Here is a 15,293-nt window from a genome sequence, read left to right as displayed (position 1 = left end):
CTACATTATCATTAAATTCAAAACAACCTCTTTATAAAAAACAAAGCACTCATCTATTTAAAATATTTTAAAATATGATAGGAAGCTATTTACATAATAGGACAAAGGCATTTATTTGAATCTTCTAAACTAATATTTAATGCAGTGGAAAAAACATTAAAAGCATTCACATTAAAACATTGCTAAGCAGAGATGCTCAATCTAGTTAAGACTATTCAACACAGTATTCTTAGCAATAACAAGAAAGCAGGAAAAAAAATTAAAGGGATAAGTACTGGTATTGAAGAAGTTAAAATATGTGGCTTTTCAGATGTCATTATTCTATACTTAGAAAATCCACAATAGTTAATGACAAAAAATGGAGTTAATAAATGAAAGTTAAAGTTACCAAAATAAACACATTTTTATATGCCATTACAAATAATCAAGTGAAACTGATAGAAAAACTCTTTACAAAAACAAGAAAACATTCCTGTTGCCCATTCACTTAAGATATATACAAGATTACTAAACAAAGACAAAGTTTGACAAAAACTACAATCTAAAAATATAGAAGCATATCTGTGCTCAGGATCAGGTCCAGCAAATATAGTTAACAATGTCAATTCCTACCAAAGTAAATTCAATTCAATGCCAATCATAATTTCATTGTTATTTCAGAGAATTAAGTAAAACCATAATAAAATTCAAAGGGAAACAGACTAGAATATAATGAACTATGAAGAAGAAAACCAGCAAAGGAAGACAGGATCACCAAAATTCAAAATGCACTCTAAAGTAATAATTACAAAACCTGCCTGGTTTGGAAAAAGAATAGAGAAACAGATCAATGCAACTCAGAAAAAGAGAATTCGGAACTAGAAGCCAATGTATTGTGGATTTAAAACCATGAAGATTAGTGCTTGATAAAAACCAAGGTTTCAAAAAAAAAAATGCAGGGCCACAGGATCAGAATTCAATAAATTTGGGAAAACTTAATACAACAAAAATGCCCCACTCTCCAGTTCAGTTGATATAGTCATGAAAACTGGGCCCTGAATCAGAAAGACCTGAGATCAAAACTCAGGACTCAGACAGTTATTTTTGTGAACCAGGGCATGTCATTTAATCTCTGACTTTCTCAGTTTTCTCAATTATAAAATGAGAATAACAATAGTACCTTTCTCAAAGAGTTTTTGTGATAATGAAATGAGATATTTGCAAAGTATTCACCATAGTTCCTGGCAGAGAGTATATGCTTAATAAATAAATACTTTCCTTCTTTTCCCATTGCATTTAATTACAAGGATTAACGTGGTAACAACACATCAGCATTCATGTATCCTTTTCTAAATGGAACACCTTTCATTGGTATAAAAGAACAAACCTGAAAACTTGATGACCAACATTAATTGGCCAAGACCCTAGAAATAGTGGAAAACTTAAGGCAACTTGAAAACTTGAAATAAGAGCCAAGAGTTGGAAGATATCCATTCCTCACCTCTTGGGAGATTAAAAGGGACCTTTCTTTTCTCCTCCCATCTCTAATCCTGACATCTGCGGATAGAAGTTACTCCTTAGAAGGAGGCAACCTAATTAGTGATCATAGAGTTAGTTTGAGAGAGTTTGCACAGCCAGTGACTAAAGACCAGAAAAGACACAGAAAAGAAAAGGTTTTTGACAGATACCTTGATAGCAGAGAGCCTTATGGTCAGTAGTAAACTCGAGCCAATTCTCTCAATTGACAAGCTACTGAGAGGGGAACACACTTTGCCTAAGGTCATGGAGGCTGAGAAAGAGTTTATGGGACTCCAAAGGACAGAAATGACTCTGAAGTGCAACAATACTAGAAATAAAGTAGTCTTGGTCACACATGTTCTGCATATATCTGTCTCACTTCTATGAATCTATGTGTGTATTTATTATTCCCACTAATGCTTTATGCAATGTGGAAGAGGATTTTTTGGAAGTGAGGAAGGATGTTTTGCAGGTATTGTTTTTGCTTTGCCATTTTAGTAAATGTCTTTGCCTAAAACTAATTATGCCTACTGGCTGATTGTCAAATGTAGACATACTGATAGGGACTCAGGAACTACCACATTAAGAGTACAGCACCACAGGGTAACTAGAATTTGAGTTAGTACCCACACTCTGAGGACTGACTCATCACTGTAAATGAAAGTTGGAGAGAGTATTCCAGAAGGAATGCATTCAAGACCTCTATAATCTAGTTGCAAACCAGACTTCCACCCTTATTTCAATATATTTACTAATTCTATGTTCTAATCCAAATTATTTTAACTCCTTTATTTCAGTGCCTTTAGTGGCAATGTGTAAATATACTGAAATTGGAGTGAATGACTAGAATTCAAATCCTGACTGCTACTTATGATCTTTCCATGACTATAGGAAAGCTTCTAGTCCACAATTTCTTCATCTATAAATGTATGGGAGTAAACCAGTTGACTTCAAACATGTCTTCTAGATATAAATCTTATCTTTTATTGACCCTAACTCTCTACATTTTCTACTCCTCATTTTTTCCTCAAGCTATCACCCCTTCCTTCCTTTCCTTGATTCTTTTGGTGAACCATTTCAACTTTACACTACCCTCTCTTATAAACTCTCAAACTTGGGTCAACCACACACACACACACACACACACACACACACACACACACACACACACACACACACATACATACACACACACTTTTTTTCCTCTATCCTTATTCATGTCCTGCTAAAGGGAACTAAAGAAGATCATAAAAATCATGCTGACTGGTTCTGCTATAAAATGATGCTACACAATCTCAATAAGGCACTCACTGAAGCAAAGTAATCATTTTACACCTTCCTAATTGATTCTGTGTTCCAATTACCACAACAACTATTCCAAAGGTTTTGTCTCTTCTCAAGTCTCCCACAGTATCCTTGCCCATCTTCTCTGAAAATCACCCAACATCATACTTCACTGACAACAACGAGGCTATTGAGAGAGAGTTCCTTCTTCACTGGTCTTCCTATTACCTTAACTTCATATTACCTTAACATTTCCCCCACTATATTCTCTTTTATTCTTGCTTCTAATTCTTCTCCTTACCACAGTAAAGGTCTCTACATGTATCTCTGACTCATCCCTTCTCATCTTCTCAAATAGACTCACTATCATCCTCACTATCATCCTCACTCCATCTCTAATCTTCAATGTCTCCCCATCCACTGGTACAATATTTGGGAATCTTTAGTTATTGTTTTTTTTTAATTTTCCCTTAAACCAAACCACTTTGGCTTCTCATATGTATAATGATTAGAAATTATATTTCTAAAATAATTATAATTATTATATATCAGTGTGCTTTCCTTGGTTGAACAGTGTGTCCACTAAAATAGGACTGTATTCCTCCTCTATGACTCATAAATGGTATTTGATTGTCATGAAGGGCCATGCCTAAGACTTTTACCATTGTGAGGATATCCTAGTGAAGAGTCTATCTAATTGACCTGGGCTAGTCCTTGGAAAACAGATAAATAGCTTATCTATATAGTAGGCAATTACTCTAAGCTTATCTAGCTTATAGGACCTGTTGGAGCTGGCACACCAGTAACAGCCCAGAATAACCTCTATATTATGATCATAAGGTGGCAGAGTACTTCAATGGAAAAGGATATACTAGTAAAAAATACAATTTTAATCAAAAGAATACAAGTTAAAACAATATTTAAATAAATAAAGTACTTTTCTCATTTATCTTCAGTGATTCTTGGTATTCATTCACCTGATTTGGATTTTTCTCTGACTGATTAAGAACAAAAGGACTAGGATACAAAGAGATATTCCTTGAGGATTCTGATCAGCAGACCAGGAAGAAAAAAAAGCTATATTTGAGTGTCTTATTTTATTCTACTCTCAAAAACAAGGTACTGGAATAGCCTGAGTCAAGACTGGCCTACTACAACTGATTTAGGCTTTTTTCCTCCTAGTCAGTGGCTTTGGTAGCAAGTTCTCAGGTCTTTGTCTTTTTCATAAGCCATATTCTGGCTCTTGACATATTTATTTACTCATTAATTTGCAATATTTGCAAAGCAGTCATCACTAAGGTAATTTTAAATACTTCTGACATATTTTACAATGATTAAATTAATGAAAATTAGAGTTATAAGAACCCTATTCTATTTCAAAACTTTCCCAAATATTAAAGAGTTATTACATAGAAATAGGACTGTCCCAGGCTTATGTATAGAATTTTCATTTAAGTGTTTGCACAGGTCAGAGTAAGATTTCATGGTTAAGCAACTGTTGAGACTTAAGGAGAAAATCCAAATTATAAAGTAGGAGATTCCTCAAATACTTACTGATAAAACTTGGAAAAAATGAAATTCATTCATGTTCAAGTCTTATTTTGCAATCTTCCTTCTCCATAAAGGTAACTATAGGTTGTTTTTAATCAACTTGGACAAAAAGTAAGTCCTTGACATCAATTTAAAATATCTGGACTGGATATTTACCCTCCTGACCCTCAAAATCCCTGGGAAACTAGATTTCTCACTCTTTTCTGCTACTATGAAGTTCATTCCCTTCTAACCATCAAACTATTCAGAAACTAAATATTGAAAGCCATAAGTTCTCTCTGGAGCATATTAAATTTAGTCATACTGTACCTGAATCTAAAAGGAAATTTGAAAATTAGCATTTTTAAAACAAAATCAAAAGAAAAACAAATTCAAATGAAACTTTTTCTGACCAAGAAAAAGACCAGAATTAATATTTATAGTATTACTAAATTCTCCTCATCTGGCCGTCACCTAACATCCAGATCCCCATTTCTTTTTACTGGATCTGGGTCTCACCAAAATGCACTATTAAGACCTTTCCTATTTTGAGCTGTCCTGGTCTCACCTTAATGTGGTGTAAATAGAACTAAACCAGATATACTGAACATATTATCCAGCCAAATTTGACTAGCTGAAAACCAATTCATTTACTAAGAATATGTAAAACTATTTTTTAAAATGGTGGAATCTTTTTTTTTTTTTTGAGGGGTCAATCTAGGGAAATTATTTCTGTATGGTATTTTTCTTAACTATTAAAAATAGATATTGAAATTCTTTCAGAGAAATGATGCATAGAGATCTCCTCTCGGAATGTGTAATTTATACATTAATAATGGAAAACAAGCCTTTAAAAAGCTTTATGGGAGGAAGAAAGGGAGGAGAAAATTCTTTTCATTAAGGTAGTCAAGGGTCATTTCTAAGAAAGAACAAGAGCCTTTTGTAACCAAGAAGAATATGAAGTAACAGGTCTTAATGGTATGCAGGACAATAAAATATACCTATTAAAAACCCCTTTGAAAACAAGATTTTTTTGAGTAGCCCAAGTTAAGATGGAAATTGCATTGAATATCTTGTCTCCTTGTTTTGTTTATATTCCAAGTTTTTAATAGCTATCACACAGGCACAGAACTTTAAATGGATAATTTGGATCTTGCAAGAAAACAAAAAGAAAGAAATTAAAACTTAATTTGTTTTTAATTCACCTACTATAAGTTTTAAAATGCAATTTGTCATTTTTGATCTGACACTGTTGATAGGCATGGCTACTATGGCAGAATTATGCTAAGGGATACAGAAAATGATAGAGACAGGAAATTGAATTTGACTCTTTTAAAGTTTTGAATCAACATTTTTTTTTGTTTATGTGCTTTATTGCTCTATTCATATTTATGCTTGTCAGCAAATTTCCTCTTGGCTACATCAGAAAGACAGCTGTTCATCTATACTCCCAAGAATATATCAAAGCTTATCCTTGGCCCAGCACCATGATCTTATTTCGAAAAGAGTTGCCGGCTTCTTCCATTTAAGAGACTCAGTGTGTCACTTTTTAGACACAGTTTACATATTAATTTATTTTTATATTAGCCACTATTACATTCCAATAACAACCCAAAAGAAGGATAGTTACTAATGAGAACTGATGGCTGAAGGCACCTAGTAATTGAATTAACACCTGCATCTTCCTTGATATGCAATGTGACATTTACTTATATATAAAAATACAGGCATACACATGTCAAAGAAGTGCTAGCTGAGAAATCAGATTAAATGTGGCCAACACAGTTGAGTGGTAAAATGAAATATATGGAACTAATGAACAATCTGAAGTCATCAAGGGAAACAGGTATAGGATAGTTGTTGATTAGAAGCCTTGTACTGAAACAAAGGACACCATGGAAGTAAAACACAAACATATATGCATATATACATATACATCCGTGTATGTATATACGTGTGTGTGTATGTGTGTGTGTATGTATATATATACACATATATATATATATATATATATATACATATATATATATATATATATATATTTCCATTCAACTTGTTCTGTTCTTGATATATAATGACAACACTGCTGAAACAAACATTTCTGAGTTGCTGAATTTTTCTTTTCTCTCTTTAAAATGAGAGTAGCTTGTATGCCTTTAGAGTAAAATCATGTATTCATGAGAATTGAAAGATTCAGCCTGTGGTGGTGAAATGATTTTTCTCTATCAGAAGTTAATGGTACATGTGGGTCATCTAAAATAGCAGGCCCAGGTGAGTCAGAAGTATATGGCATTGTTTGAAATTATTAACATAAAGCATACCAAAGCATTTGAGTATAGAGAATGTGGAAAAATACTGAAAATTTATTTAATAGGAGGAAAATGTAGAAGTGCTTTTAAGAAGATGGCAGAGCTGGTAAACATAAGAGAACATAATCTCTGATGGCTAAATTACAAGCCTCAGTCTCTGGAGAGATTTCCAACAACTGTTTAGCTGGAGACATATTCCTGAGAAAACTGTGGCAAAATTTAATAACAATTCTGTTAATATAAATATTAATTAATAAATTTACTAAAAGAAAAATGTAGGTATAGGAAAGGTTGAGTAACATTTTGAACATATGTCAAGAAAACTGAGAAATGGTGGGGATAGTGATGGGATCAATAAGTGAAGAGAAAGAAAAGATTATAAAAAGAATCATTGATCAGTCATTATATATTGAGTAATGTTACACATTAGTAATACAGAAACAAAAGTAAGATGGTTCCTCTTCCTAAGTAACATGTGTTTCATAAGCTTTCTTGAAAATTGTACTTGAGATAGCAATAGATATCAGAAAAGTTAAAGAAAAAAGTCAGAAAAAAAAAACAATAATCACTGCTTAGATATTCTTACTTTAGGAATCCAATACAAATTTCAAAGAAAGGCCAAACTGGCTATACATTTAAATCAGAAAAAGACAAACACAATGAATGAAATATGCATAAATAAAAAATTTTAATATAAGTTCTTTGTTTGTGGGAGGGAATAATTAAATAAGAAGCAAAGATATCATGTTGTTCCTAGGTGACAAAGATACTGGGACACAGGAATATTATTATTTAAGCATTTCCCCACCAGGGAGGAATATAGCAGAACTGGGGCCACAGAGAGTTTACCTGATATGTAGTTGTAAAGGTCAATGTGATGGGATCAGGTAAAAAAATAAACCAATTGGGCATTTGCTATTTAAGTGCTTTCAATATTTCCTACAGTTCTAAGTTAGTGAAAATGCTGTCTTAAAACTATTGCCCCCAGTTATTCTGCCATTAATTTGGGTTATAGACATGAAATCATAGCCTTAATGTCATGATATTAATATATTTTAAAGCCACCGATACTATTTAGCAGCACATTTTAAACATTAAAAAGTATGTTTCTTATTACAATTTTGAGGTGTACCATCAAGTATTATTATCCTTATTTGACAAAGGAGAGACACTGAGGCTCCAGAGGCTGACTTGCCCATTGTTAAATATCAATAAAGAATAGGAGCTAGGATTTGAACCCAAAAGGCATTGAATAAATTTGTTTTTAAAACTTTCTAATAATGTATATAAGTATTATACTTTAAGACCTAGATAGAGTGAATGAGCTTCTTCATTTAAAACCCATTAGTCTTTTCTTTCTTAATTTCTCTCTCCAACATTTGACACTAATCATCCCCTTCCGATTACTCTCTCCTTTCTGGGTTTTTATGACACTAGTTTGTTTTCTGTTCATCTGACTGTGCTTTGTTAAGTTCATTTATTAGAACCATGGGCCTTCTCTTTTCTCTATACTTAATCAGTTGGTAACTTATCAGCTCCAATGGCTGAATTTTTTCTATATAAATAATTCTCTGATAAAAATATCACACCCTTGTCTATTTCCTGAGCTCATCACCAACTATCTATTGGACATTTCAAAGTCAATTCAAGGCATCTCACATTCAACATATACAAACTAGGATGCATTACCTTTTCTGCAAACTTTATCCCTCTTCTGAACTTTGCTGTTACTATTAAGAGTACCCTCGTTCTTTTACTCACCTTTGTAACTTATGTCCCACCTTAATTTTTTATTCCAACTCTCCCATCCAATCAGGTAATAGGTCTTGCACTTCTACCTTTATAAGAGCTTTCCTATAGTCCCTTCTCTCCAGTCACATAGTGATAACCATTGTTCAAGCCTTTATCACCTAACATGCAACCCATTACAATAGCCTTGTAATTGTTTTCCTTTTCAATCTAGTCTCCACATACCCATGAAAATGTCCTAAAGTGCTGATTGTACCATGTCACCTCATGAGTCAGTAACCTCTGCTGGGGCCTATTAATCTCTAAGATCAAACATACATTTCTCTGCTCAATATATGAAGTTCTTCACAACTTAGCCACATTCTACTTTTCTGATTTTCTTACATATTGTTCTTTTAGGCATACTCTACAGTCCAACCATACTGACCAACTTAATGTTCCTCACACAAGACATTCCATCTCCCATCTGCATGCACTGTAGTAGTGCCTCTCATATCTAAAGTGCACTCCCTCCTAGATTCCCCCACTTAGAAATCCTGATTTCCTTCTGAACTCAGCTAAAATATCTCTTCCTTTAAGCAATAACCTTTCCTGGTCCCATTCTCAAACTCCAACTCCCAGTGACTACTGCCTTCTACCCAAGATTATCATTCCTCTACTCTACATGTGTTTTATATAAAAGTATAAATGTATATTTCATGCACACCTCTATATGTACATGTCTCTCTCAATAGAATGTAAGCATTTAAGAACAGAGATTTTATTTTTGTCTTTGTATTCCCAACATCTAGAATGATGCACAATATATAACAAATGACTAATAAAATTTGTCTACTTAATACAAATGAATACTATTTCATACTATATTGTACATTTAAATAAATTTGTGTATATGGTTATATATTCAAAAACAACGGCACAAAAGTATTTTGTTTCAAAGTGATAGCCCACAACTACAAAGGAATGATGCCACTGCAAAACTGGAGGGAAAAAACATTCCAAAATAAAATATTTTTATTATATTGTATATAATGAAAAGCATTTGATTTCAGTATTTAAGCAAGTACTAACATTGAAACATTTTTTTAAAACTAAATTTAAAATTACCAAGCATTACATTGAAAATCAAATTATATATACCCCTGAATAGATGTTGTTATATTCAGTGGGGGAAAGGGAGACAGAGGTCTTAGAAAAGTATTTTAAATGATGATGGCACATATTTTCAAAGTCTGATGTAAGAGTAAATGCTTGATGTACTTCTCTCTCCCTCCCTTCCTCTCCCCACCTCTCTCAGACAGAATAAAAATTGACCTTTTGACATTAAGAAAATTTTTGGAAAGAAGCAGATAATACTACCTACTGCTTAAATGTAGTTTCTAGGTTAGTAAGAATAATATTATTAGACTTAGTGCTTGTATGCCCTGTGTCATAAGCTACAAATTAAGCTAATTCTGCACATATGCTGTAATTCTAACACGACAGCACCACCAGCCTGTTACTCGTGTGTTGCAGGTTTGTTCTATTTTCTATAAATGAGATGTAATTTTTAGATTACCAGTATTAATTTCCTTTTTTAAAATGAAAGCCAAACTCTGTTAGACTGCAACGTTTAAAAAAAAAAAGGAGGGTATCTTCTCTGTGTAAGAAGAAACTGTTCTATTTTATTTATTAAATGCTACATGGAAAAATGACATGGTTTACAGAGACTCCAAGATTCATAATTCCACATACAGGGTTATTTCAAAAAGTTGTATCACTTTTCTTACCCCAAGACCAAAAACAAATATGTAGATTAATATACATTAAGATAATTTAGTGGCATCATTCATCTGATTACAGAATTGGATTCTCTAGCACTTTTTCCTCATTCCCACACATCTCTATCATAAAAGTGACTTTATTATTAAAATATCAATAGAAATCTATCATTGAAAGGAGGATTCTAATAAATCACACATTCTTCAATTTTTTTGATGGTCTCTCTCAATCCACTGTGTCATATGTACTTTCTTTTGGGAGACCACTCAAGACACATCCATTCTAAACTCCACATAATCTAGTCACAAGCTAGGCTTTGGGGAGACTGTAAACAATCCACAAGCATGAATTAAGCATTAGCCACTGAGCTAGGAACCGGGGATACAACTATAAAAGTGACATAGTCTCTTACTTGAAGAGAAACATTGATCCACTAGAGGATGCAAGATGTATAGAGATAAATACTGGACAGATACAAATTAAATATGCAGTAATTTGTGGGTAGGAGGCACTAACAACTGTGGGGATGAGAAAGAGGCCTCTCGAAGGATGTAGTCTGTATGCTGTGCCTTAAAGAGAGACAAGAATGAAGGCAGGAGCTAAAACCCTACCCTGGAAGGGTAAAGTGGAGAGGGTGGATATGAGTGAAGGGAGAATGGTGGCCAGGGAAAGAAGCTTTGCTGCAAGTATTCTACAACACAAAATCAAAAGCGTTTTGAGTGAAGTCATTAATTAGAAGTTTGCCACATCCTTTCCAAAAGAAACGGTATCCTGATTTGGTTATTGCTGCCTGAGTAATGGTGATGGACTAAGGGAAAATGGCAGTAGAGAGTGTCACATGAGCAGCACTAGGGCAAAAAGCAAGATGCTTATATTTTGGCCTTGATGTCATGGTGAAACAGCTAGGTGGGATGAAACTCAGACTCCAACTATAAGATAGAGAGGATTGAGGTGAGGTTTCACCTACCCTCCAATCAGAAGCTGAGTTAGCTCTATTTCAAAGTATATCCAAGAGCAAAATAGATTAACCAGTGTGAAAAAAGATGGGGAGAAGGGAAACAGGGCCACCAGAGATTTTGGAAGCTCACTGCACCTGATATTAATTTGTAAAGATCCTCAATGGAAAGTGATTTTCCCCATATATTTACTCTAAAAAAATCCTAACAAATCTGGATCTAAATTATTAACAAATATTAGCACTTCTAAAGAAATTAATTATTTAAATTCTAACTAATGTTGTTCACAAATTCTAATTATTTGGATTTAAATTCCCCCATTTAAGTACCAAATATATGTTAAGATTATTTCCTGACTGATGTGACTAGAAATTATTCAAGGATACACTGAATATGACAGTCATCAGACAAGCCATGACAGATAGAGAGGTATACACCTGGTATTTTACCCAGAATCAGAGAAAACATCCTATAAATAGTTCAATCAGAAGCAGTATTCCTCATTGGCAAAAAGTTGTAATGGTTCCCATTTGCAAATGACAATGTACTAATTGCATCAAGTACAGAAATGTTACTAACTTTGCATATCCATATGGGCTTACTCAAATATGTTTTTTATCTAGCCATAATCTTATCTTTTTTTTTGTAAATGGAAGATGTATATTTCCTAGATTATGATGTAAATATGGATTCAGTCCATTGGGTTGATCTGTATATGTTTATAGATATAGATATTATATATGTATTTACATAGATATATAGATACACATACATACATGCAAAGAGAAAAGAAGCATGGATCAATGAAGGGAAAATTAACTTCAGAATCAGGAAACTGGATTCAAATCCTACTTTCTATATATATTAATGATATAATTCTGAGTACCTCTCAATATTCCCAAAAGTTCTCTAATACTATAAATTACAGAGTAGAAGCAGATCTGCATTAGTGGAGAAAATTTCCTCAGTGGGAGTTCTCTATACCAATGAAATCTCAGGTTTGGTTACATGTACATTTACATGTACATGTGCATTAATAATGTAGGGTGTGTGTGTGTGTGTGTGTGTGTGTGTGTGTGTGTGTGTGTACACAAACCAGAGTATTAGAAAGCTGGTCTGTATCAAACCTACAAAAGACAGGGTTTGAATTCTGCATGGATGTGTAATTTTACCTGTGTGTGGAATTGTGAATCTTGGAGTCTCTATAAATCACATCATTTTTCTATGTAGCATTTAATAAATAAATAGAACAGTTTCTTCTTACACAGAGGAGATACTCTCCTTTTTTTAACATTGCAGTCTAACAGAGTTTGGCTTTCATTTTAAAAAAAAGGAAACTATACTGGTAATCTAAAAACATAAAACAGAAATAAACCTATAACTCAACAAATAATTGACACAAAATGTTGAAGAAAACATTAGAAAAGAAGCTACAGCAATATATATATATTTTTTTAATCCAGGATCATTTTGGACTTATATATTTATTTATACTCTTCTAGTCATTGTCTATATAGGTCTGTTAATTCTTCTCTGTATCATTTCATCTAGGTCTTTCTATATTTTTCTAAATTTCAGCATTATCTTCATTCCTCGTGGAGAAGAGAAGAGCAAGCATATATTGTTTACTTACTTTGTATCAGGTATTATACTAAGTGTGTTAGGATTCTTAGTCACTGGAATGGATAGAGACAATAATTATCTAATTTAGCATGGCTCAGTATGATTGATCTGATCCTACAAGGAGATGTTATGGGCCAGAACTTGAAACAAGGTACTGAGTGGAATTGAGGAGACAATGGTTAAATCTAATTTAGCATTGATTTAATCCTACAACAAATAATAGTTTCCTAGTGATGTAGATTGGTGTGTGCTCAGTGTGCAGCATATAAGCAAGAAACTCTCAGGGCCAAAGAGGCCTGCAGGAGATTCAGTCAGGATTCAGTCAAGGAGATTCACAAGTCGGGCAGAACAAAGGAAGGCTGTCCTGTGGAGAACACTGAAACCAAGATCCAGAAGGCCTCCGGAAAACTAGCTGAGCCCCAAGTGAAGGAGATAAGATTTGGAAAGAGATAGTAAAGGATTTGGACTCCTGGCTGCATTTGGGATTATTGAATTGAACTGAAACTAAGGCAGCCTCCAGAAGCTTCCTAAAAAACCTGCTTCCAGAGAATGATTACAATTTAGAGAAGAGAACACTACATAAGTGCTTTAAAATTATCTCAATTTGATCTTCACAACAACTCTGTGAGATAAACACTAATATTATACAGTTTTATAGTTGAAGAAACAAAGGAACTTAGAAATTAAATGACTTGCCCAAGGTCACATAGCTAGTGCTAAGGTGAGTGATATTTGAAGTGGGTCTCTCATTCACTGTATTATCTAGTGATATTCTATTATGCTTATGTACCATAATTTGCTCATCCACATTCCAGTGAATTTAAGGATGCTTCAACATGAGAGGGAGGAAGGAAGAAAGGAAGAAGGGAGGAAGGAAAGAAGGAAGAGAGGGTCTGAGGGAAGGAGGAAGGAAGGAAAGAAGGAGGGAAGAGGGAAAAGGGAAGAGAGGAAGGGAGGGAGAGAGGAAGAAGGGAGGAAGAGAGGAAGGGAGGGAGGGAGGAAGGAAGAGAGAAAGGAAGGGAGGAAGGAAAAGGAAAAGAATCAAAGAAACAAACAAACAAAATAGAAAGAAGGAAAGAACAAGGGAGTGAAAAGAACTCTGATTTACCACAGAGATAACTAAATAAATTTATATCAAACAAAAAAAGCCTTCAAGATAATATGACACTCATTTATTATATTTAAAACACTAAAAAAAATTAGGAATGAAATGATCTCTTAATATTACCAAAAACCACTATCTAATAACAAGGACTAAAATTATTTGCAATTGACTGTAAGCTTAACAAATAAGAATGAAAAAAAAGCAGTAAGAATGCCCATTCTCTTTGTTATAATAACATGCAAAAGAGAGGCAAACATCTCAATCTGCAGATAATATGATTTATTATTGGAATTTCAGGAATGAACAAAATTAATTGAGACAATAATTTCAGGAAAGTAGTAGGGCACAAAATAAATTCACTCAACTCATCACCTTTTTGCTTATTAACAAAACCCAGAATGAAAAAAAAAATTACATATGAAATAAAAAAAGATATTTTTACATATGTTAGAATTAACTGGGAATAATATATCTGGGAATTAACTTATCAAAGCACATAAAAGAGAAAGATAACTACAAACCATTTTTATCAAAACAAAACACCTAACTAGTCAGAGATCTCTTCCATAAGCATATATCATCATATGTCCAATGTCCATGGTTAGACCAAGTCAATATAGTACAAATTAATCAGTATAATAGTATTCAAGTTAATCTATAGATTTAGGGCTATGTCAATTACATTTAGCAAAGGAAACTATTAAATTACTTGAAATAACAATAAAATTCATTTAAAATAATATTAAGGTCAAAATCATCACAGAATATTAAGAATAAAAGAAAGAAGATGAGTCTTAGAGCTCTAAGATTTTAAGCTATATTTAAAAAGTAGAATTTATCAAAATTAAGCAGAAATTGATTTAAAAAAACACAAAGTAAGGCAATAAAAGAAATCAGATAAAATTAATATTGTAACAAACATGTACAGCTGTCTAAAAAGTAAAACAATCCTGAGGTATCATCAAGCTAGTAAAAATTCTACAAGATCAGAAAACTCATTATTAGAAAGGGTATAGTATGATGTGTACAAATTCACTATTGTAGAACTGGGAATTGTTTCAATTGAAGACACAAGAAAATATTCATACACATTAAAATGCTTATGACAGCAATATTTATGATGACAAAAATCTGTTAACAAAATATGTACCAAAAAATTTGAGGAATGACTAAACTGGTAATAATATAGATATGTAAAAGAATCTGAAGCATTCAGAGAAAAATGGAAAAATTTGGATGGAATGATGCAGGCTAAGGAAAGTTGAAATTAAAATCTCAAGAGACATATGATGATTATAATAATATTAAGTTAACATAGAAAGGCAATAAAATTCCAATCAAATATGATGGCCCTCATGGTTGAAAGCAAACTGCCAAAATTAAAGGTCACATCTTTCCCTTCTGTTGAGAATAATCAAACTATTTTCTCAAGGCACGTAAATTATAAAGGTCTGTCAGGATCTTCTGTCAGGAAGGCAT

The 15,293-nt window shown here is 33.1% G+C and overlaps 1 protein-coding gene across 11 annotated transcripts in view; it reads right to left on the bottom strand.

Moving 5' to 3' along the window:
• The window catches only part of CEP128 (centrosomal protein 128), a 495,022-nt gene that overhangs the window by 200,653 nt on the left and 279,076 nt on the right, over positions 1-15,293 (bottom strand). Inside the window, exon 20 of one of the 11 annotated variants that reach the window (XM_074289846.1) lies at positions 15,050-15,293. The exons of the other annotated variants lie outside the window; for them this stretch is intronic. Within the exon in view, the coding sequence (XP_074145947.1) occupies positions 15,256-15,293 (38 nt within the window). The 3' untranslated portion in view covers positions 15,050-15,255. Of the gene's footprint in view, positions 1-15,049 lie in introns of those variants that run through there. 11 annotated transcript variants of the gene reach the window in all.

The sequence above is a fragment of the Sminthopsis crassicaudata genome, chromosome 2 (genome assembly GCF_048593235.1).
Source record: "Sminthopsis crassicaudata isolate SCR6 chromosome 2, ASM4859323v1, whole genome shotgun sequence".
NCBI classification, from domain to species: domain Eukaryota; kingdom Metazoa; phylum Chordata; class Mammalia; order Dasyuromorphia; family Dasyuridae; genus Sminthopsis; species Sminthopsis crassicaudata.
This window is presented reverse-complemented; position numbering and strand designations above follow the sequence as displayed.